This window comes from Budorcas taxicolor, chromosome 11 (assembly GCF_023091745.1).
Source record: "Budorcas taxicolor isolate Tak-1 chromosome 11, Takin1.1, whole genome shotgun sequence".
Taxonomy (NCBI): domain Eukaryota; kingdom Metazoa; phylum Chordata; class Mammalia; order Artiodactyla; family Bovidae; genus Budorcas; species Budorcas taxicolor.
In genome coordinates this window covers 89247414-89272611 of record NC_068920.1, presented here as the reverse complement: position 1 = coordinate 89272611, position 25198 = coordinate 89247414, and the positions used below count along the sequence as shown (strand labels likewise).

The window sequence follows — 25198 nt, the reverse complement described above, 5'->3', positions numbered from 1 at the left end:
GAAACAGGGAAAGGAACCAAATGAGTTCTCTAAATTTCTTTTCTCTGATCTGTCCATCAACACTTACAATTCCTGCATCATCATCATGTTCATCTAGCATGTCACATAAAGGGGAAACTACACTGCTCCTGGAATAGCCGTATAATGACAACAGATGTTAAAGCAACGCTTCACAACCTTGGTGATGTTGGCATTTAAGCTGGATAACCCCTCTGTTGTGAGCTATTGTTATTCTGTGCAGTTTAAGAGCATCCCTGAATTTTACCCACTACCCTCTTCCCAGACTAGCAATTCAAAAACATCTCCAGACACTGCTAAAAATGTCCCAGAGGCGGCAGGGTGGGGGAGGGGGATAGCCCCTAGCTAAGAGTCACAGGATTAAAAGATCTTGAAGTAAAAAAAAAAAAAAAATCAGCTTTTAAAAGATGAAAATAAAGAGAAAAACAACAAACTCTATAGAATGTCAAGATAGTGGAGAGGGAGTTGGTAGTAGATATATTCGTTGTAGCAAATGCCAAATTAGTGGGAACATGACTGCTACCAAACTTGAATTGTGAACCAGTCACAGCCTATATGTACAAACAGAATAATTCAGGCACTTACTGCTCCAGAAAAGATTTCTCTGGCTTGTTTGTACTCTAGATTTTAACAAATAAACAAAACTGAGTAAGGGATGCAACCAGATCACACAGTCCAATAAGGCAAACTTGGGCCTTCCTAGCTAGTTCTCTGGCTCTAGCTGGGCTTCTGAGTTTGGTCCAAGATCACACACATCAAAATCACTTGGAGGTGGGCCCAAAGTGGGACCCACCTGTGACTCGGCGATGAATGAGTTTCTCAGGTGATTCTTCTGCAGGCAACTGTTTGAAAAAAAAGTCTTGAGTCCTAAAAGTCACAAGAAATTTCTGAGTTCTCATGATAAAGCAGGAAGAGAAGTTCCAGGGGGTCAGGAAAAGGATGAAAGTAACCTGATGCTGGATGACCTATCTCATGTCTCTTTTTCTCTTTTCTTTCTAAAACTTGTGTATCCTTAGGCTACTCTCCGTAAATGATAAGAACACTCTTGGAGAAGATATTTCCTTTTTTTTTCTAATTTTTTTTGCCACACCACACAGCATGTGGGATCTTACTTCCCCAACCAGGGATCCCCAATCTACACCCCCTGAAGTGGAAGCATGGAGTTTTAACCCGTAGATTACCAGAAAGTCCTATACAGAGAAGATATTTCTGATCAAGACTCTCCCTACGATTCTTTCCTGTTCCATGAAATATCTTATCACTGTTTCCTCTAAACCTGATCACAGAATCTTCAGTAACCAACACTGCTCAATAGCATAAAACCCCATCGAATAGAGAGCCCAGAAATAAACCCACACACATGCAGTCAATTAATCTTCAACAAAGGAAGCAAGAATATACAATGGGAAAAAGAAAGTCTCCTAAGCAAGTGGTGCTGGGCAAGTTGGACAGCTGCATGTAAATCAATGAAATTAAAACACACTGTCACACCATACACAAAAATAAACTCAAAATAGCTTAAAGACTAAAATATATTACATGAACCATTAAACTCCTACAGGAGACTGTAAGCAATAACATTCTCTGACATAAATCCTACCAATGTTTTCTTAGGTCAGTCTCCCAAGGCAGCAAAAATAAAAATTAACAAATAGGACCTAATCAATCTTACAAACTTTTGCGTGGCAAAGGAAACCATAAACAAAATGAAAAAATTACCACAGACTGGGTGAAAACTTTGCAAACAATGTGACCAACAAGTGCTTAATTTTCCAAATTTACAAACAGCTCATATACAACTAAATAACAAAAACCCAAACAACTCGATTGAAAAATGAGCAGAAGACCTAAGTAGACATTTCTCCAAAGAAGACACATTGGTAGATGGCCAACAGGGACATGAAAAGATGCTCAACATCACCAATTATTAGAGAAATGCAAACCAAAGCTAGTGAGGTACTACCTCACACACTGGTCAGAATGACCATCACTAAAAGGCCTACAAGCAAATGCTGGAGAGAAAAGGGAACCCTTCTACACCACTGGTGGGGATACAAGTTGGTGCAGCAACTTGGAAAACAGTATGGAGGTTCCCCAGAAAACAAAAAATAGAATTACCATATGATTCAGCAATCCCATTCCTGGGCATATACCCAGACAGAATTAAATGATTCAAAAAGACCCAGGCACCCTTATGTTCACAGCCGCACTATTCTCAACAGCCAAGACATGGAAGCAACCTATAGACGAATGCATAAAGATGTGGCGTGTATGTACATGTGTACACACACACATACACACACTGGAATACTACTCAGGCATTACACACACACACACACACACACACACACACACATAATGGAATACTTCTCAGGCATTACACACACACACACACATACACACATACAATGGAATACTTCTCAGGCATTACACACACACACACACACACACACACAATGGAATACTTCTCAGGCATTACACACACACACACACAATGGAATACTTCTCAGGCATTTTACACACACACCCACACACACACACTGGAATACTACTCAGGCATTTTACACACACACACACACAATGGAATACTTCTCAGGCATTACACACACACACACACACACACAATGGAATACTTCTCAGGCATTTTACACACACACACACACACACACAATGGAATACTACTCAGGCATTTTACACACACACACACACACACACACACAATGGAATACTACTCAGGCATTAAAAAAGAACAAAATAATGCCATTTGCAGCAACACGGATACAACTAGAAATTAACATACTAAGTCAGTCAGAAAGAGAAAGACAAATACCATATGATATCACTTATATGTAGAGTCTAAAATATAACACAAACGAACCTATCTACCAAACACTAACAGACTCAGGGACATAGAGAACTGACTTGTGGTGGCCAAGGGGAAGAGGTGTTAGCAGATGTAAGCTGTTACATATAAAACAAGGTCCTATTGTATAGCAAAGGGAACTGTATTCACTGATAATAAACCATAATGGAAAAGAATATGAAGAAATATAAAACTGAAGCACCCTGTTGTACAGTAGAAATGAACACATCATAAATCAACTGAACTACAATAAAACAAACAAACAAAAAAAGAGCATAAAGTTCCAGTAAGAGTATTAAGAAGTAAAACAGCAAGAGAATGAAAAAGCTTCTAAAACACATAGGACAAGGCAAGATACACAGTCCCCTCAGTCTTTGGTCTGGGTATCATTAAAAGTCTAATAAACTGCTAGTTTCACAAGTCTATTCAATAAGCCATTTCAGAAATAATTATAGTATTAGTTTATGTTCTGGCTAACAGAGGTGTTTTTTTTTAAAAAAGACTGCTCTACTGTTTCCATGACAATGCCATTTTCAAATCACAATTTCAGAAGTAACAAAGTTACTGTTGGTAAAACAAGGTATACCTATCAATCCTACTCAAAATTACTCAGCTGTCACAATTTGATACATTAATTTTCAAGCTGACTAGAATATAAGATCATTTTGGGGGTCAGTTCCTCTCTAAAATTTCAAAAGAATTATAAAATTAGTCGTGAAATTTTTGATATTTTAAATTCACCATTCTTTCCATTCTTTAAAACCACTATTTCTGATCTCACTGTATGAATAATCAGCTGGAATTTCACAACAGTATATTTATATGGCTGAGAATAAATTTGGTATCTAAAGAACTACAAGATTTTGTTCTTCACATGGTTTAATACAGACAGCACCACTCATCTGATACATTAAATAGATAATCTGCGAGGTAGGGTTGAGAAAATTAAAAAAGAAAAAAAAAAAAAATAGCCAAACATATAAGAGAGGAATATGCTTTCAAAGAACACTGAATCTAGTGAAGGAGGACATGTCTGTTCTTATAGTCAGTGCTGAATAACAAATGAGATATAAAATGCAACAAAATGTGATACAAGAAAGCAGGGAACTCCCATGGGAGCTTGGGAACCACATTTTGATCTCCACTATCTCCCGGAGTTTGCTCAAATTCACGTCCATTGAGGTAGTGAAGCTGTCTTATCTCATCCTCTGCTGCCCCCTTCTCCTTTTGCCTTAAATCTTTCCCAGCATCAGGGTCTTTTCCAATATTCTGAACACTCAGGATTTAAAGAGATAGGATTTTGAGGAAAATGCTTGGGAAGGAATGGCGGAGCAGCAACAGCAGAGACTTGACGGGAGAAGAATACAGGACTCAACAGAAGAAAACGGAAGGAGAGAATAGGGAAAGGAGAAAACTGTAACCAGAAGCAAAATGAAAATGTTGCCTTTGGAAAGGAAAGAGTACAATTTCCTCTTGTGAGACAGAACCAGGGAATAGAAAACTGAAAACTGAAAATATAGGCACATTTTGAGACTGCAACAATCAGGGAGGAGAACCATCTGTTTAAGTACAGGAGAAGCTGAATGAAAAATACAAAATGCTGCACTGGTCACTGTAATAAGTCATATAACAAAAGTAACACCAGGAAGCAGTGAAAGCTAGATAGCTTGAAAAGTACAGTGGATTCAATTTGCATTGTGTGACCTCTCCAGCAGCTTTTAATAGAGAAAGAGGGGCCAGTTTGACAAAGGGCTAATGGGGTAAGAAATTCTATGTCCCCCATGAAAGCACTGGAAAAAGGGTTGCCTTCGTGGTACAGGCTGGATAGGAAGGCAAATAAAATTCAAAGGGACTAGCAGATCAGTCCAGAAACCAGAATAAGGGGTTTCACTAAACTTGATCTGGAAACAGAGAAAACAGTGGTGGGAAGGCAGTGGAGTCACAGCCCTCCTGTTTGTCCTCTAAGGCCAGAGCAAAGCTCTGCAGTTGCAAAGAAACTGCACTCACTGTATAACCTCCAGACGCCTGTTTCCGCACAACACTCACTACCAACTAAAAACATCCTTGCACAGAAGGATACTTAACACAACCTGGAAAGAAATGTAGGTCTAAGTCTGAATACAGCCCCGGAAGTACACTGCCTCAAGCAAGAAGCATGATATACTATCCCATGAGCACCACCACCATTTCTACATTTATAGGAACTACTTTTATTTGGAGACATATTTCAAATAAAACTGCCATTAAATGTCATATAAAAATAATTTTAAACTAGAAGGCAATAAGAATACCAATTCAACATGTGCAAATGGTATCATCAGCAACTTCAAGAGTGAACTATGTCCTATGCTAACATATATTCAATGTTCTTTAAAGAAGTCTAACAACAACAACAAAAAAGGAGAATTCATTAAGGCTTCACATAAATCTATGGAAAGGCAAAAAACAAAAAAAGTCCTAAAAAATTAAAACTAATGGTAACAGCCCTAGTGCCATGTGCAAATGTGAGGATTCTTAATAGTAATACGGACAGAATTCTTGTTATAATTCCTAATTTGACTGTTAGGAAGAAATACCCAGAAACTCACTTCTTGAAGGTAGTAACATAGCAATTCTCACTGGAGATTAAAGTACTTAAGCCATTAGCTAGCTATAAAGTATTGCAGTGCAAACAGGTTTTAATGAATGGAAAAATGAGCATTACCACACATAAAGCTATTCCACAGGTATAACTTAAAAGCCAAAATAGTACATTTCATTTCTGATGTTAAAATTCAACTTGGATCAAATTAAACACAATTGGTAGAAACAAGAAATACAGTACAGTGATGAAAGGCTTGGGCTCTGGAGTCAGGCCAGACAGGAGCCAGTCTCCACCACCTCTCAGCTAATGAACGTGAGATACTTAGCAAAGTGCCAGGCAACCAGTCTTCTCTTCCTCCTAAGAGCCTGACAATGACTGAAAAGCAATCCTATTTTCATTGTTATTTCTGAACCTATCACTGGGATGGCTGGATGGCATCACGGACTCGGACGTGAGTCTGAGTGAACTCCGGGAGATGGTGATGGACAGGGAGGCCCGGCGTGCTGCGATTCTCGGGGTCGCAAAGAGTCGGACACGACTGAGCAACTGAACTGAACTGATAGCTCTGGAATAGATGTATCCATCAAACTCAAAGATCTAGTCACAACTGTTCCTCTGTCTGCTCTAGTAACAACAGAAAAGAGAGAAATCTTTGCTTTCCTTAACAGAATTCCCTGCAGAGCCACACACATTAACTCCTCACGTAAGTTTCAGAAGGGTGGAGTGGAGATTTCCACCACCTCTCTGCTAGAAAATCACTGCAAAACAGTGACAGTAAGAACAAAAGCTTGATTCGATACACAGCTCTGAAGAATAATCCATCTAAATCTTAAATGCTCACAGAGGGAGACAATGAGAACCCCAGCAAGGCATAAACCAGAAGCATGATGTATCACAGCAGGCGGAACTGAGAAAGGGTATTTTAAAAAAGGAGACTGGCCCAAGAGAAGTCTGCCTTAAGGAATATAACTTTGTCTTCCCACTCTGGAATTTCAGCACTGGGCCTTGAAAACCACAGACCTTCCTAATTGCTGGTTAAAACAAAAAAATTCTCCCCAAGATAGAAAGGAGAAAATATTTCCTCATCCTACAGGTGCAGAAAAACAGATCATGATCTGACTCAGAAAGCCATTCTCGCAAATCGTATTCCTAATTAGTCAGTCTTGCAAGGGTATCAGATTTTGGAAATTATTGCTATGTCCTATGAAAATAACCTTTAATTATAGCCAAAAAATTAATTTTGGTATCTTGCCTTCTAAATACCTTGCTACTCTGATAACAGTAAGTGATGTCTCAGGTTTTTGAAGGGTCCAAATACAAGCACGCTCTAGCTGTTAAACCAGAAGAGGACCACTGACACGTGCTCTGTCCCTACAAGCCCAAAGTTAAAAATGCAACCAATGACCTAGAGCATGGGAATTCAACTACCTATCCTTTCAGAAACAACAAAGAGATGAGGGAGAATGGATATACACTTCTACTTGTGCAGGCACAGACTTTCCATGGAAGGACACTCGAGAATCCGATTAAGACCGGTTGGTTGCTCCCAGGGCAAGTGTTGGCAATTCACACAGAGTACAGTAAAAAATGTGTCCCTGCTGCTGTGCAGAGGCCCTGAGGAAGGGAGTCCTGGGAAACCGGGAAATAAGAGCAAGAAACTCAGCACTGTATCTCCTTCTGTTCCATTTCACATTTGACTTATGTAAATGTAGTCAGTCACAAATAATTAAAATAAAAACCTGTAAACTGCCTTAATTACTTGTAAATATCCAATCCTTCCTATTTCTTATTTTGTTACTAAATCCCACTCTTCTGCAGCAAACCTGGCTTCAGGAAGTTACCTTAGCATTTCAACTTCCATATTTTCAATGATATGTCAACTTACCCACAATTTGCTGACTTCATGAGTTATTTTTATTGTAAGACCCTTTAGAATCTATAGGATCAATGCTTAGCTTGGTAATTATCTGCAGTGTCTTATGATACTGATCAACTATTTTACGTTTGCCTGGCATATATATAGTCCCAAATAGTCAAGGGATCATCATGCTTTTTGTATACCATCAGAATTCAGTAGGTAGTCAACAAATTCTTGAACAATTTGACAAGATCAAATCCACAAAATTACTGACTTTCTTTTACCTATTCTGGCAATATATCTTAATTTACCAAACTGAAAATGTTAGGTATACAATAAGGCCATTGAAATAACCTAATTATTGAAAAAGGTAAAGTATATCCAGTCAATAAAATATTATGAATTTATAAAAAGTACTGAATATGAACATAAAACAGAAACACTAAAAAATGCTTATGTAATAAAAGCACAAGTGGGAAAATACTAGGATACAAAACTATATTAGGATTACAACTGTGTTTTTAAAACTATCAAACATTAAGAGTGAACTATAGAAAATTATTTTACTTATATGCAGTTCAAAAACAGGTACAACTAATTAATCTATGAGGCTAGAAAGACACAGTTATTACCCTTGAAGTGAGGAGAGGCAGTAACTCTAAGGATAACTGATAAGGGTTTTGGGGATGCTAGTTATGTTGTTTTCTGACTTGTATGTTGTTACCAAGATATTAATTTTGTGAAAATCCATCAAACCACACCTTTAGGATTTGCGCTTTTATGTGTATTACACGTCATTATATCTAAAACAAAAGATAAAAATAAAACAGACTCCAATGCTACTCACATTATATGCAGCAGCATTATATCGTTTTTTATTTCCTCAATTTTAAAGATTTTCTGAAATATGTTTAGGCTGCCTTAAATTTTTTCTAGAATAATCAAGAGTTAGTGCTTCCTTTGTGCTACATTGTTCAAAGTACTTTAAATACATGAAATCATCTAATCCTCATAGCAACCCTAAGAAGGAGGTGTGTTACCATTGTCATTTTAAAAGGGAAGAAACTGCCACCCAGAGGTTCAATAATACCCAATATAACACAGCACCTAAGTGGAAGAGCTCAATATGAACCAAGGTAAACTAGCTCCAAAGCTCAAATGCTGAGACATTATACCTACACCACCTCTCTAATAAAAGTTTACCTTTTTACAGTGAAGGGTAAAAAAACATAATTAAGAAAATAAGTTAATCCATCTAAATCACCACTACTCCACTACTTGATTAACTTTCTGTGCAGTTAGATGTTAAAATACAGGTGCCAAATTGCATGTTGTAATAAGTGGTATAAGCATAGGGAGTGACTGGAAGTTACTTAAGAGTTTACAAAAGTGTACACTTTTTTTTTTAATATACCTCTCCTCTATTCTGTTCTTGTCCATAAGAGGCTGCTTAATCCACTGGTTAACCAGCCTTTGTCCTTGAGGGGTTTTGCATTTATTCAGCAATGCGGCCAGAGACTGAGAGCCAGAAGTATCTTCAACAGAACCCTAGTAAACAAAAATAAAACAGGAAAGTGGCACGCTCATTAGTGACCTTGCTATGCCATGAAAAAGGATTACTTAATTTTGGAACAAGAACACTAACATTGGATACTCTCTGATAGTCCAGTGATTATAAGTCTAAGCTCTCAGTGCCAAAGGCCTGGGTTCAATCCTTGCTTGGGGAATTAAAATCCCACAAGACTCATGGAAAAAAAAAAAAAAAAAAAAAAACCCTTTACTCCCCAAACTTGTGACAACACAAAACTTAACATTCTTCAAATATTAAACTGAAATGTACACAGAAGCTCCTTATCTGAAAATCAGACTTTTACCATATTAATCTGATTTTTTGCTGTATATTTTCCCCCCAAACAACAACACTTTATAATTACTGCAGTTTTAGACATAAAACTTCTTAAAATATAAGTTTTTAAAACTGCTGTTAATACACAATTTACTCATAAAGTCAGGACAAATTATATTTATATAGTTTGCAATTAGAAAAATATAGTAATTCAAAACTAAGTATAATAATATTTCAAAATATTTAAGCTCCTTATTAAAAGTCTTATATTCTATATATAAAAGCAAATATTTTTAACGGATGTATTTTTTTTACCTGGAAAAGGTTAAGGGCTCTCACTGCTGCAATATCCAATTTCATGTACTGGCTGAAGTCAAAAGTAGTCAGTTCAAACTGTCCAAAGTTTGAGTCATCTGATAAGAGTTCTAAAAATTTGATTACTGCAGACAAGGAAGAAACTGCAACCTAAGATTAAGAATTTAAAACAAAAGATGGCTATCACTAGAATTCTAGAGATTTAAAAAAGAAAAACAAATGGGAATATGAAAATAAATTTCAAACATTATCATTTTTCCTGGTATTTTTTTCCCAATTCAAACCAAGAAAATCAGACAAAGTTTAAATAAACCTTTTTAAGCCTAGAAAATGATTTTAAGGAAGTGAAAACTTACTGTAATAGCAACACTATTTATAATAGCCAAAAGGAGAAATTATGCTACTGTCCACCAAGAGTGAAAAGGGTAAAGCCTGGCATATTCACACTGCGGAATACTACATATAACAATAATAGATATAAGCACAAACAATCCACAACACGTGACAGTACAGATTATCTCACAAACATGATAATGAATAAAGGAAATCACAAGAGCACAATCTTTATGAGTCCATTTATATAAACTACAAAAATAGATCAAACTAATTCATACTGTCAGAGGTACTAATGGAGGTTAACAACTGGAAGAAAACATAAAGAGGGTCTTATGATCCCGGTACTATTCTGTTTCATGGGTGCTGGTTATGTGGGTATTTATAATTCATAAAAATTTAGTTATACACTTATGATACATATACTTCCTTGTATATATATTTAAATAAGAAATAACTGTCTATATTACTATTATAACATAACATAAAGAAGCTAAGGACATTAAACTGATAGTCCAATGAAAATTCTACTTATATTTGGTACCAAATTCATTGTGAAGGTGCATACGTTTCCTAATTGACAACACAGTCATCTATCTGCCTCTGCCAAATATATAAGAATCCCCTGTTATGTCACCGTCAGGGACAGATGGTAACAATTTTTAGTGGCCCTAAGACGCTTGTGTGCATGGTCGGGTGCTTAGTCATGTCTGACTCTTTGCAACCCCACAGACTGTAGCCCACCAGGCTCCTCTTGGCCATGGGATTATCCTGGCAAGAATATTGGAGTCGGTTGCCCTTTCCTCCTCCAGGGGCTCTTCCCACTCAGGGATCAAACCTGAGTCTCCTGCACTGGCAAATAGATTCTTTATCACTGAGCCACCTGGGAAACCCTCAGTAGCGTCTTCCAATTTTCCACACTACAGTAATTTTCTCTAATACAGCTTTTCCTTGACTTACGAGGTTACATGCCAATAAGCCTATCATAAATGGAAAATGCATTTAATACTGTTAACCTACTGAACATCATAGCTTAGCCTCATCTGCCTTAAATGTGCTCAGAACACATTAGCCTATAGTTGGGCAAAATCATCTAACACAAAGCCTACTTTATAATAGTTTAATAACTCAAAATTTATTGAACACTGTACTGAAAGCAGAAAACAGAATGGTTCTATGGGTACCGCATGGCTGTAAGTGTATCAGCTATTAAACCCTGTGATCCCACGGCTGACTGAGCTGCTGCTCGCTGCCCAGCAACACAAGAAAGCTGCACCAAATACTGCTAGTCCAGGAAAAGGTCAAGATTCAAAGTATAGTTTCTACTGAATAAATATCACTTTTGCACCATTGTAAAGTCAAAAAAAAAAATCGTTAGTTGAACCATAAGTCAGGGAATGTCTGTACTGGGATTATTACTCATACACAATGCCTTTTCATTCCGTCACACAAAGAAAGTAAAACAGATAAACTTAGTTTATAAGGACCAAACTATTATGTGATAAGTAATGACTGTAAAATCATGATAGTAATAATAGTCTCAGTTTATTCTGGTTTGAAGTCAATTTTGAAAATTATAAGTAGCTATAACTCGCTCTTATTTAAATATACAAATTTTTAGTTTAACTTGTCAGTGATCCACTGACATAACCATTTGAAATAACCAAAGAGGTTTCTAATATTTTACATAAAAATATAACTCCCAAACCATACTTTCCTCAAAGATTTGAAAAACTGAAAATAAACTTCAACCATTGTTTGCATGTTCATATCTAACACTGAACACAACCAGTGCCAATTTTTGAGACAAACTGTTTAAATCTAACATTTATTTTGCAATTATTATGCACTGTGTATATTTCCATCCTTATTACTTTCTAATCTCCACAACAATCCTCTAAGACATAATGAAGCTGAAGTAATTTATTTAAAACCTCACAGCTCCTGTATTATAAAACTTTAATAGTACCAACTTTGCTATCTCACCTACTTAGCTGACAGTAATCAGGCTTTCTGGTGAAACCAGTAAAACAATAATCTCTTCCTCACCCCAAGGATATATGTTGTATAAATATAATGAAGTTATATTTAAGATTATGTTTGAATTTTTCTAGCCATTTTCACAAACTTCATCACAGATTAAAATAAGCTTAAAAATCAGAGATCCATTTTAGGCTTTGAAATATAGATGACAGAAGCACCACCCTTCTAAAACATCACTATTTAAGGGTAAATTCACATGTGTAATCCACATACCTGGTTCTCCATTTCTGGCAAGACAGCACTATTCATCTGTTCTCCCTTCTTGCCTTTCAACAACCGGTTGAGGTCCTGATAAATATCTTTCGTGGAAAAGTCAGCTCTTTTTCTTTCTGTAATCAAAATTCCTCCTCTCTGAATAACCTATTTTACAGGAAATATTTTAAATTACTAGGAGAAAAGCAATACAGAAAGTTGTGCCACTGACAAATATAAAGTAACAACAGTTTAATAAACAGCTTATTAACCCACATTATATTGTTACACAACAATACATCCAAGAAAATGTTGCTAACATGTATTTTAAAAATCTATAAATAAAATTTTCGTGGAAATTCAAAATTAGGCTTACATGAAGCTTTCAAAAAATAGTCTCAGTAGTAAAAACTATAAACAGAATAATACTTGGGGAAAGTTACCTAGATATATTTATGCTAAAAATGCCCATCACAGATTTGCTAACTCTCAAGTAGTTCTTATCATATTTGAGGCTCACAAGAAGAAAAGAACCCTTAAAAATCTAAAATAAAAAACCAGATACGTATACGAACAACAAAAATCAGAACTCTGTTAAAATAAAAGAATCAGAAAAATAAAAGAGGCTAAAGATCTACTCAAACTATTAAGAAATAAGTAATCCTGAAGAACTGGCTCTTATTTGTTACATCCATGCTAAATATGGGCATAGTTTTTTACTTTTAAAGGCCCGACATCACCTCTCCCCACCCTGCATCCCTCAACTGTGAAAGCAGTTCTTTTATAAACTGTGATCCCTTTAAGAGGACATTCAGTTCAGAAGGAAAGAGAGGAAGGGGGGAGGGGGTAATGACCTGAGGGAGAACAAGTCCTAATAAAGATACAAAGTTTCTGTCAAAATATTGAAATAAAGCAGCATCATGTTACTTTAGAGGCATTCCCAGCCTCAGACTCTCTATCACCGACTCCACCCCCTTACCTGCCTCAGTTTCCCCATGTCTCCAGCAGTCTCCCCTCCTGGTATAACACACTCCTTTGGTCCAATCTGAATCAGGAGAGCCTCCAGATTGGAGAACTGATCGTTATCGGGGAACTCACACAGTCCCAGCTTCCTCTGTGTGGCGTCAACATACCCAACTCCGACCTGTCTTTGACCATCGACTGTAGACATTTTAATGCCCACAACACCAATGGAAGCAGACATATCGTTGTTACCAAAGAGAATATCTTCAAACTGAGAAAGATTACCTGGAGAGGCCTAAGCAAAAATAAAGAGAAACTGTAAGAAACTGTTCAATGTACTTTAATATTTCACTAGCAAACAAAAATTACCCAACCTAGATGGATTTTATTAACAAAACATTTTCTTACCAAACAGAAAATTACTTATAACCATGTATTCCAATTAATATTACCATATTTTCTATAAACTATCCTCCCTAATTTTCCATAAGAACACTTGGGCACATCTCAAAACATCAGTATCAAAAGTGATTTTCAAAAAAAAAAAGTGATTTTCAGTTTGAAATGTGGCAGCTAGGTTTACACTCACTCATTCATCAAGGAACCCAAAGGGATAACCCTCTCAATGGTATGCTTACATTTCTACACTCTGCCATACTACCTATTAGTTACACGTATCGGAATTTTCACTGAGTAGTTATACACATATTGCATTATTAGCTTAAAATATTAACCCTGGATAGTCATCTCTCTATATCAATATATTTGTAAAATGCAGATTGTTCTAGAACAGTGATTTCCAAATAAAGGGTCTTTGACCTATTTTCAATATTTCAAAAAGATTACAAATCTAAGAATATACAAGGTAACTAAAGGGCTTTTTCTTTGCTTTTGGCTCTACTTGTGTCAAGTTGGTGGGTTACAGCAGTTCAACATGATCAGAAGCTGACAGCTGCCTGTTAACATGAGGCATTTCCGGGGCAACTGACGGACCACAGTATGAAAACTGACATAGTAAGAAACAGTACAAATGAGCAGTGACAACCAAACTTAGGCAACCCATAACCATCAATAAGTCTTGGATGTCTTTAGCATCATAACAGTATCTTTTCACAATATGGTTCTGAATATACTGTAACTCTGTATGAATCGATTAAAATCTGGATCAAAAATGAAACAGAGGGACTTCCCCGGTAGTCCAGTGGTTAAGACTCTGAGCTTCCAGCACAGGAAGCTTGGGTTCAATCCCTAGCCAGGGATCCTGACTGCCTCACAGCCCAGCCCCAAAGAAGAAAATGTTATGGAAAACTGTTATCTGATACTTAAATTTAAGAGCACTGATTCACTCACAAACATAAACACCATATTTTCACATACATGCTTCAGATTTACACACAGGTTATGAAGGATATCTTTAAAAAACCTTCAAAAGTGAACCAGTAGCTAATAAAAATTGAGTTTTGGACAGTACTAGATGGTACTAAGGCCCCTTCCTGCTCTGAACATACTACTGAGAACACGGGGAAAAAGTCATTCACATGGACTTCCCCGATGATCCAGAGGTTAAGACTCCAAGCTTCCACTGCGGGTGACACCAGTCTGATCCCTAGTCAGGGAAATAAGGTCACACACGCCACTTGGTATGGACAAAAGTTAAAAAAAAAAAAAGTCACAGAAGTCAACTACCCTAAATATCACTAATACTTTACAACAAAATCAATAAACTAAAAATTAAGATATATCAACTTTAGCAGCTTGTAAATCTGAACTTCTTAAAATGTCAGAATGAAGATACTACATTTTAACCTGATCAAGATACACACTTAATGCCCCGCCCGCCCCGCCCCAATCTAAAAGCTAGGAGTTAAAAACAATTCATCTGAAAGAATTCTGATGACACAAAGGAGTGAGGCGTGATGAGCTGATAAAACAGTTAATCACCTAAATTCATGATTCCACATTTTGGTGTTGTTACTAACTGAGCTCTGTGAAGAGTGAGATAGAAAAACATGTTTTAGTACCCTCAATTTTCTATTAAAATCTTTCAAGATGTAGGATAATACTTTAAGTCCCACTTTTCTCAGTAAACTAGCAATGAAAATTCTAAGGAAACTCCATCATAACATGTGTGTGTGTGCTCAGTCATGCTCAACTCTTGGTGACACTATGGACTCTAGCCCACCAGGCTCCTCATCCATGGGATTTTCCAGGCAAGAATACAAGACTAGGTTGCAATTTCCTCCTCCAGGGGACCACCCTGACCCAGGGATCAAACCCGATTCTCCCGCATTGGCAGCGGATTCTTAATGCTGAGCCATTGAGGATAATACTCTCAGTCCCACTTTTCTCAGTAAAGTATCACTGAAAATTCTGAGGAAACTCCATAACACAGGATGCTAAATTCTCTCAGATGTAATCTTCAGGAAATGTCTACATTTTCAAAGGCAGGGCGGGGGCGGCGGTGGTGGGAGGCAACATGGAAGGGATATTGAAGAATATTATACTTGGGGCAGCACCAACATCACATGTTTAAATACTGCACACACAAAAACTTTCATAGACCTTTCAGGTCAGAAAACATCTTGAAAACCTTCTAATTTTACATTTATAAAGAAACAGTTATAGGAGAAGGCTGGGAAATTTGCCAAGATCACCCAGAGGAGAAAAGAAATGACATGCACCAACTGCAAGCCCAGTGCACTGTCCCCCGCTTACCACATGTTTATTCCCCTGCAAGGATAAATCTCAATTCCCCAACATTTTAACCTTTATCCAGTATTAATGTGCATGTATTGGTTTAGTCACTAAGTTGTGTCCTACTCTTGCAACCTCAGGGACTGAAGCCCGAACGCCTCCTCTGTCCATGGGATTCTCCAGGCAAGAATACTGGAGTGGGTTGCCATTTCCTTCTCCAGGGGATCTTCCTGACCCAGGGATTGAACCAGGGTCTCCTGCACTGCAGGCAGATCCTTTACTGACTGAGCTACGAGAGAATGTACTGTGTGTGAAGAAAAATACGACTTTACAGACTAAAAATACAGTCCTTAAATAAAACAAGCTAGCACAATCATGTCCATGGAGGCATTAGAAGCACAACAAGCCCTTCTAGACACACCTAGGAATATGATCAGCATTAAACAAAGTTCCAGACTTTAAAAAAATTACGGTCAAATGAAAGAGAAAGGAATACACAAGAAGCCAAATACATTACAAATCTGTATAAATGAGTTTCCCAGAACATGTTAATTTGTGTGATATTACTTCAAAACCAGTAAAAATCAAATTTTCTTTAATGCTGGCATTCAACTTTACGTAAAAGCTATTAATTACTTGAGTTTCAGTGACAGTGACAAAGCTCAGAGTACTCATACTCATAAGGAGTTACTGCATTTCTGAATTGCTATTAAACTGTGATTTTAAAGACCACATGCTAAAGAATATTGAAGTCTCCCAAAGGATTTTACCATCACAACACCTGGGTAAAATATTAAAGCAACATAGAATCCTCTTGCGTTTTTATTTTTTCTATTCTTAAAAACACAACTAAATTTAAAAGGAAGAGAATTACCTTAAATGCCAAATACCAATCATTCTCCTTGGAGGCCTTATTTCCAGCTCTGTTCTTATAAACTTCAACTCTGTACTGACGAACTAGAAGAAGATCTTTTACAAAAGACTCAAAATTCATTTTACTAAGCACAACACTCTCCAGAGTCTTTGCTCCTAAAGAAAAATATTAAAAATACAGGTTACTGATTTCAGGATTTAAAGTCAGAAGTGTTCAAGACCTAAGACAATGCCTCCCCCCAAGCTATGTTGTTTTCCCAGTAATTCATTCACTCAATAACGTATCAAGCACCTATTTCATGTCCCAGAGATTCTAGTAGGTGAAGGGTATAATACGGTGGATAAATATAGCCAACTACATATCAAAATAAGAAATTAAGATTAAAAAAATGAATAAATATATATACAGCTGATGCTACTTATCTTTTTTCATCATCTGTTTTTAACAAGTTTGGATAAAAGTCTTATATAATAACTATTACAATAGTTATATACATAATAATAATATAATATTTATATAATTTTTTCAGAAGGTCCATAAAATAAATTACTAATTATGATAAAATGTTCTAGGTAACATAGTTCAAAAATTGAAGGTTCAAAAGGTACATCAAAAAGGAGACTTTCCTTTTCACCACTGTCCCCTACACATTCAGTTTACCACCCAAGTGTTACCAGTTCATAGAATATATTTCCAAACACATTCTATGCACGCACACACAGACAAATATAAAGCACTGCTTTTTTTTCTTAACTCCACACTATACATACTGTTCTATATCTTTTTTAACTTTGATTTAGTATTCTAAAAGATTGTTCACTAATACATAATCAGATTCCTTCTGTTACAGCTGCAACATTTCAATGACCCTCAGGAAGTTCTATAATTAATATCTAAGTGATAGACATATAGATTTTTCCAATTTTTGTTATTACAACAGGTTACATAAATAATCTTGCATGTGCTTCATTCTCTAAACATTAGAGTGTAACTCTGAGATAAAGTCCTAAAACTGGATTTTTTCAAAGGATGATACGTGTGATTTTTATAAATATTGCCAGACTATCCCCCTTGGTTGGCTATACCAATTAACACCACCATCTGTAAAGTATTAATGCCATTTATTTTCACTATCCAGTCAACAGAGTTTTAAAACTTACTGGTCTTCATCTCATATCACTGGTTCTCAGTTGGGGAAGATCTTGCTCCCCTAGTGGCCACTATCACAGTCTGGGGGCATCTAAGTTGTCACAACTGGGGCAAGGGAATAATCTAGGAAATGGCAACCCAGTCCAGTGTTCTTGCCTGGAGAATCCCAGGGACGGGGGAGCCTGGTGGGCTGCCGTCTCTGGGGTTGCACAGAGTCGGACACAACTGAAGCGATTTAGCAGCAGCAGCAGCAGCAGCAGCAGCAGTAGGTAGAGGAGGGGACGCTGTTAACCATGCACAGGCTAGCCCCTCACAGCAACAGATTAACTCTTTGGTCAAAAATATCAATAGTGCCAAAGTGAAGTGAAAGTGAAAATTGCTCAGTCGTGTCTGACTCTTTGTGACCCCATGGACTGTATGTCCATGGAATTCTCCAGGCCAGAATACTGGAGTGGGTAGCTGTTCCCTTCTCCAGGGGATCTTGCCAACCCAGGGATCGAACCCAGGTCTCTCACATTGCAGGCGGATTCTTTACCAGCTGAGCCACATATTACCTGATAGTCTTAGATGTATAATCTTAGATGGACTACAGAATCTCATCTTAGTTTTGATTCATAAATAACAATTTCTTTACAAAATAAATAAAATCACTTATACCATCAAATGGAATTATAACTCAACTTTCAAATAATACAGGTAATAGCAATGATTCACTTAAAGGTAATTCAGAATATACTTGTAGGGACTTCCCTGGTGATCCGGTGGCTAAAACTCCATGTTCGCAATGCAGGGGGCCCGAGTTCACTCCCTGGTCAGGTAATTAGATCCCACATGCTGCAACTAAATAAATCCCACATGCTGCAATAAAAATCACAATTAAGACCCAGTACAGTCAAATAAATTTCAGAAATAAAACTACAGAATATATGTGCAGATTATTCTGACAAGTCTGGATCTTATGAGAGACTTAAATTTAACAGTAGACTGTATCAAGCACAAATATTAAATACAAATACAAATTAATTAAATGACACAATACAATTATTTTGTACAGCAAGACACAGCTGATACTTTCAATATCATTTTACTAGTTACATAAGCAGTGGACAAGCACCCCCGCTGTCACAGACACCCTGAAAACAGGCTCAAATCTTGCCTCTCTAAAGTTATTAGATCATTTCTTATGATCTAGTCCAGGACCAGGTACAGGGATCAGGCAGGTATCAAATGAGCAGAGAAAGCCAAAGGAAGAACACAACTGACAGATGACAAATGACTTCAAATGCGGGAACTGTGACAAAATGAGGAAAGTACAAGGTAAAAGAAAAAGCTAGACTCACTAGGTCAGAGGGAGCAGCCACTGGACTCAAGCTACTGCTAATCTGCCCAGTTTCCAACTATGCAGAATTTCCAAAAGAAGCTCAAAATCTGCATGTTTTCATGAAACCACCCAATCTTTAAAATAGGCAATTAACTCAAACTTTTAAGAAAACATTATTTAGGTTGCCAGTTTTCAACTCAGCAAGTAAAACACAGCCACAGACTTCAATAGACTACCTTTCTTTACCTTGCATTTAGAAAAGTAAGCTGCATGAAAATTATGTCTACTCTGAATGTTACTCCTTCAGCAAAGTCTATACTCACATTCTCAAGAAGCGTATGAGAGATCTAAGGTCTATCCAGGTTGCAATAGTCTCATTTCTCCCAATTAAGACTCACTCAGGACCAGAACCTCAGTGGAATGGTAGGCCCCATTTAAACTATTTCCAGTTTTTGCCGAGCACACAGGGTGACTACCTAATCCCACTTTGCCCAAGACTCTCCAACTTTTAGCACTGAAAGTCCAGCACCCCAGGAGCCCTCTTAGTCCCCATGCAAACCAGAACTATTGGACAACCTATTAGCTCATCCAGTTGGATACATAAGAAACATTATTTATGGTAGCTCAGACAATAAAGAATCCGCTGCAAAGCGGGAGACATGGGTTTGATGCCTGGGTCAGGAAGATTCCCCTGGAGAAGGGAATGGGTAACCACTCCAGTACTCCTGCCTGAAGAATTCCATAGACAGAGGAGCCTGGTGGGTTACAGTCCATGGGGTGGCAAAGAGTGGGATATGACTGAGCAACTAACACTACACTGAATATTATTCATATGATGAAATATTATCATAAAAAAATTTGCTCGTGGAAAGCACTGAACCACAGTCAATACAAAATTAGAGAGGAATTTCTCCCAGAGATGTTTATAAATGCCACTGTAATTATCGGTCAACAACTTCCAATAAATAGAGCAATGAGCTTCAAAACAGTGATATCATCCTTTAATTTAGAAGGCAAAACATAAAGTCCAACTCAGCAAAAACACGTCTGGGGAGAGAGGAAAAAAACACTGGTCTGGCACATAATTCAAAAACAATTCTTAAATAAGCCTAGTAGGATGTGCCAGCATACTTGTCTGGCCAGCACTGATTTGGAATTTGAATGCTTCGCACACATGAACAAGCACTCTCAGATCCACAAGCCCCAACACTCTATTATTACATCTATTTGCACATCAAAGTTATCTGCCTGGCCAAGGGCGGAGGGATCCAAAGTAATCCTGTCTTTCTATAGACACACTCAACAGGGAAACACATTAACAGCACTGCCTTATTTTGGCTGTATCAAGCAGCATGAGGGATCTTAGTTCCCTGACCAGGAATCAAACCTGTGTCCTCTGCAGTGGAAGCACAGAGTTCTAACCACTGGACCACCAGGAAAGTCCCCAGTGCAGATTTCTTTAAAGTGGTGGGTGAAGAGGCAAATGAGGTGATTCCCCTCCCCCCAAGGCCTCTCACACTTCCTCCATTACTAATCTCCAGCTAGGTTGTCAAACCATCTCCAAAGATACTGTTATCCTCCAAAGATACTATTTCTCTCAAACAAGTGACACACTGATGTGGCAATGCATTTGAAGTCTTGTTTACAGATAAGCACCAGATGTATAGTTACTCTATGTTTCTGGTGAAGAGTTTGGCTGTATGCTTTAGGTCTGAAAGCCAGGAAGAAAAACTGAAGGGGAGCTGAAGAGAAAGCTAACCAGCCTCCATCTGGCACAGAAGAAAAACCTCAGGTTGGTACAAGATTCTCCGCCTCAGGAATAACTTGGAACCCCCATCTTCATTTAGCTGATGGTGTGTCTGCTACTGCCTGCAATGCGGGAGACCTGGGTTCAATCCCTGGGTTAGGAAGATCCCCGGAGAAGGGAAAGGCTACCCAATCCAGTATTCTGGCTTGGAGAATTCCATGGACTATACATGGACTATAGTCCATGGGGTCAAAAAGAGTCGGACATGACTGAGCGACTTTGACTCACACGTGGGCACTGTACCAGGGGCTGGGATTCAGAGGCAGAGACTGGTAAGGAGAAGGTCCTAAGGCAGGGAACACCTAAGAGGGGCAGCTAAGCAGGGAGCCTTAAGATGGGAGTCAAGAAAGGTTTCCAGGAGGAGATGCCTCCTAAGCTGAGTTCTGACAGCCAAAGAGACAAAGGATAAGGAATTTTGTTTTCTAAGGACTCAGATTTCTCATCAATAAATTGGGTACTAACACAAGTAGCAGGGCTTTATAATAATAATAATGTATCACTAGTTGTTTTAGAGTCGGAGAAAAGCAGACAAAAGGATATGAAGAAGACTAAATGCCAACAGGATGAACCAGACAAAGAGAAGAAATGATCAACAGAAAGCCATCTGTGAGAAGAGGAGATGGGCTCCAGACCACAGCAAAAGGCTCCTCTCTTCACTGGCACAACAGGGAAGGAGAGAATGGATACAGATGACATTAAAAATATAGGTTCAAAAAATAATCCAAATATGGCTCAACTAACAAGGGGATTAAATGAAGTATGGTACATCCATACAACTGGAATATTTGGCAATAAAAAGTAATGAAGGATTGTTAACACAGATGAAACTTGAAAATGTTAAGTGAAAGAAGTCACTCAACACCAATGTTTCGAGTGAGAGAGAAAGCAGATTTGTGGCTGCCTGTATTTGGGAGGACTGAGGGGAAAGGGAAAGTTCCTGCTGACAGGTACAGGGTTTCTCAAGACTCAAGTGAAATTTAGCCTCTCTTATAATGCCTCTTCTGCCGACTACAGTCTTTGGCAACCCTGTCTCCGCCTCTTCTGTAACTTGTTCTGCAGCATCTTCCACAGGTCTTCAACTGGAATGAGATTTCTACCTTGCTCTCCACTAAAGGGGGGCTTCCCTGGTAGCTCAGAGGAAACCGCCTGCAATGAGGGAGACCTGGGTTCCATCCCTGGATTGGTAAGATCCCCTAGGAGGGCATGGCAACCCACTCCAGTACTCTTGCCTGGACAATCCCCATAGACAGAGGAGATTGGCGGGCTTCAGTCCATGGGGTCGCAGAGAGTCCCCAGCAGGACTGAGCGACAAAGCCTAGCACATCCAGAGACTAAGCACACAGACATGCACTAAAGGGAGCTCTGTGAAGGTGGGGATACTGCCTTTTCATCTATGTACTCCCAGTGTCCAGAACCCCGCCTGACAAGGTAGCTTTCAATGTCTGTCTGCTGAATTAAACATCTTTCCTCAGTAACATCCCATCTGCACACGGCAAAGGCAGGTCTAAAGCCTGCAACTCCTTACTCCTTCCAGAATGTTCATTCACAAAAGAGTCAGGGATAAAAGATTAAAATAAAACAAGATGTTTAGAACACCTAACTCACCAGAGGGTGAGAAGTTTGTAGTAGCTTTCCAGGGAGAGATAATGCTAGAGAAATGGAGATAGGTTACCGAGGGCGCTGAATGCCGAGCGGAGTCACAGACATTCATGACTAACTCAAGGACACACAGCTAGTAGGAGGAGGGGCTAAGACTTGGATCCAGGCAATCTGACTCCAGAGTTCAAGGTCCCGACCACCAATACTGTGCCTAGCAACTGTAGACACTGTAAGTCCCTGCGCTGAACAGCGATATAAATGACGTTCTGCCAATAAGTAAAAACACGATGGTGACCTAAAACGGTCTCCCTAAACCCCTTCTATTCTAAATTTCAATCCTGGACTGGCATTTGTGATAACGAGGATTGGCAGCGTTTGTGATGAGATCCACAGCGCCAAGGCGGGGGCTGAGAAGCAGACACCCACGCGGACTGCAAAAAAAAAAAAAAAGAACAATGTGTTCAAACGCCTCGCATGAAGCCAGGCACATGGCGATTGCTATTAGTTCTGATCCCGGGCAACTGCCGAGGGACAGAGTTAGGGCGGAGGCAGGGCAGGGGGCGGGTGGCGCCCCTCTCGGCCAGGCAGGGACCGGAGCACGCGCAGTGCCCCCACGAGACACCAGCGTCCCCGCCCCCGGGCCTCCCGGCCCGACACCCTACCACTTCCTGAGAGGAGCCACTCTGCGGGGTACCCCCCCGCCCCGAGCCCGCGCCGTCCCGGCCCTCACCTGTCGGCCCCATATACTTGACCACCCCCTGGGTCTTGAACACTTCGCGGGCGGCCAGCAGAGCGTCCTCCTGGTGCGCGGTGTAGAAGTCACCTCGGTCAAAAAGGCGCACTGTGGTGGTCGGCTTCTCCGGCATGCCTTGGAAGAAGCGCACAAAGCCGACCTCGGCCGCGCTCTCCAGCTGCAGCGTGTCCTTCGGCTGCACCGCCATTTCGAAACCTCTCCGCCAGCCGCCCGAGAGAACTGCACGACCCCGCACCCACCAAGATGTTTCCCGCCTCCCCTCCCTCGCCCCCCAAGCGCGTCTGGCCTCTGCGGAGACACCCAATCAGCATCCAGTACTGCGACTCGGTGGGTGGGAGTGCACCCCAACAACCAATCATAATCGGACGCGGCCCAGCTTCCCGCGCACGCTGGCGACTCTGTATAATGCGCATGCGTGAGCCTAGGTCGCGCGCCGACGCTGGCAGACGCCCATCGTTGAAAGAGTTAGTTCTCCGGGTTTTCTCGGCTGCACAGGCGTGGGCACCAGGTGGAGGAATAGCTAGATTAAGAGGTCAGGTGGGAGGTTCCGGCTGGTTTTGAGTTTATTATGTACCCGTAAGCAAGAGAATGAAATCAAAAAGAAACTTGAAAGCAAGGAAAAACTAGCCTTCCTATCACAGTATTTTTTTTAACCTATGCCCCTCTCCTTCCAGCTGCCTCCGTTTTCTTTTTTAAGCAAACTCCATCCTAGCCAAGACTTCACCCCTTGATTGATTCATTCATTCAAAAACAGAAAACTTGCTTTGCGCCAGACGTAGGATCTGAGGATTAGTAAAGATAAGAGAAAAATCACAGCCTTTGTTGAGCTTACATTCTAGTGAATGGATTCAGATAATATGCTAAGTAAACTTATAGTTTGGCTTCCCTGGTGGCTCAGACGGTAAAGCGTCTGCCTGCAATACGGGGGACCCAGGTTCCATCCCTGGGTTGGGAAGATCTGGAGAAGGAAATGGCAACCCACTCCAGTATTCCTGCCTGGAGAATCTCAGGGATGGAGGAGCCTGGTAGGCTACAGTCCATGGGGTCGCAGAGTCGGACAGGACTGAGCGACTTCACAAACTTACAGTAGGGCTTCCCTGGTGGCCCAGTGGTAAAAGAATCCGCCTGGTGATGTAGGAGACGTTGGTTCAATCCGTGGGTGGGGAAGATCCCTTGGAGAAGAAAATCGCAACCCACTCCGGTATTCTTGCTTGGGAAATCCAGTGACAGAGGATCCATGGGGTCGGAAAAGAGTTGCACACGACTTAGCAACTAAAACAGCACCAAACTTATAGTAAGTAAACTGTTAGAAGTGTTTAGGTGTAAAGAACAGGGTGGGGAGGGTTGGATTTTTTTTTTTTTAATATTGAGCAAAGACTTGAAGGAAGGAGGTCAGGATACATCCTGCACAGTTACCTGCCTAACAAAAGGTATTGCACTCTCCTGTTTGATCACCCTTCCCCCATGAAAGCTGCCCCAAACCCTGTTTCAAAGCTGCACAATTCCCCCTGGGGGCTTTTCGAAGGTGTTCCTGGGCCCCACCCCCACCTAATGGGTTGGAATTTCTGAAGGTATGTTACTGGAATCTTTTAAGAAAGCTCCCTGGAAATTCTTGACAATCAGCCCGGTTTAGAAACCACTGACCTACATGTTAAAATTCAAATAGTTTCAGAAGAAGAGAAAGTTTGAGCTGTCAGACTGCTGACTACATCTTCTGCTTGGTTTAGTGTTCCCTCCTTTCACACCAGCTCTTCCAGCTGCAGAAATAAACTTCCTCTTACTTTTCAATACCTAACACAAACTTGTCCCTCTGCTCTGGAAAGGTCCTTCCCTGCCCTTTGTGTAGCAAACTACTGGTCATTCTTCAGTGCCCAAACCTGAAAGAAGCCCATTCTGTCCAGCTGTAATTAGTTGAGTTATCTTCTGAAGTATCATCTTATTCATCAGTTCAGTTCAGTCCCTCAGTCTTGTCCTACTCTTTGCAA

The 25198-nt window shown here is 39.5% G+C and overlaps 1 protein-coding gene across 1 annotated transcript in view; it reads right to left on the bottom strand.

The window, feature by feature from the left end:
* The window catches only part of MSH2 (mutS homolog 2), an 83989-nt gene extending 60562 nt beyond the window's left edge, over positions 1-23427 (bottom strand). Inside the window, exons 1-6 of the mRNA XM_052649449.1 lie at positions 23190-23427; positions 16584-16738; positions 13032-13310; positions 12074-12220; positions 9485-9634; positions 8738-8871 (exon numbers count right to left, since the gene is read on the bottom strand). Of these exons, the coding sequence (XP_052505409.1) occupies positions 8738-8871; positions 9485-9634; positions 12074-12220; positions 13032-13310; positions 16584-16738; positions 23190-23400 (1076 nt within the window). The 5' untranslated portion in view covers positions 23401-23427. The remainder of the gene's footprint in view (positions 1-8737; positions 8872-9484; positions 9635-12073; positions 12221-13031; positions 13311-16583; positions 16739-23189) is intronic.
* Positions 23428-25198: the final 1771 nt, after the last annotated feature.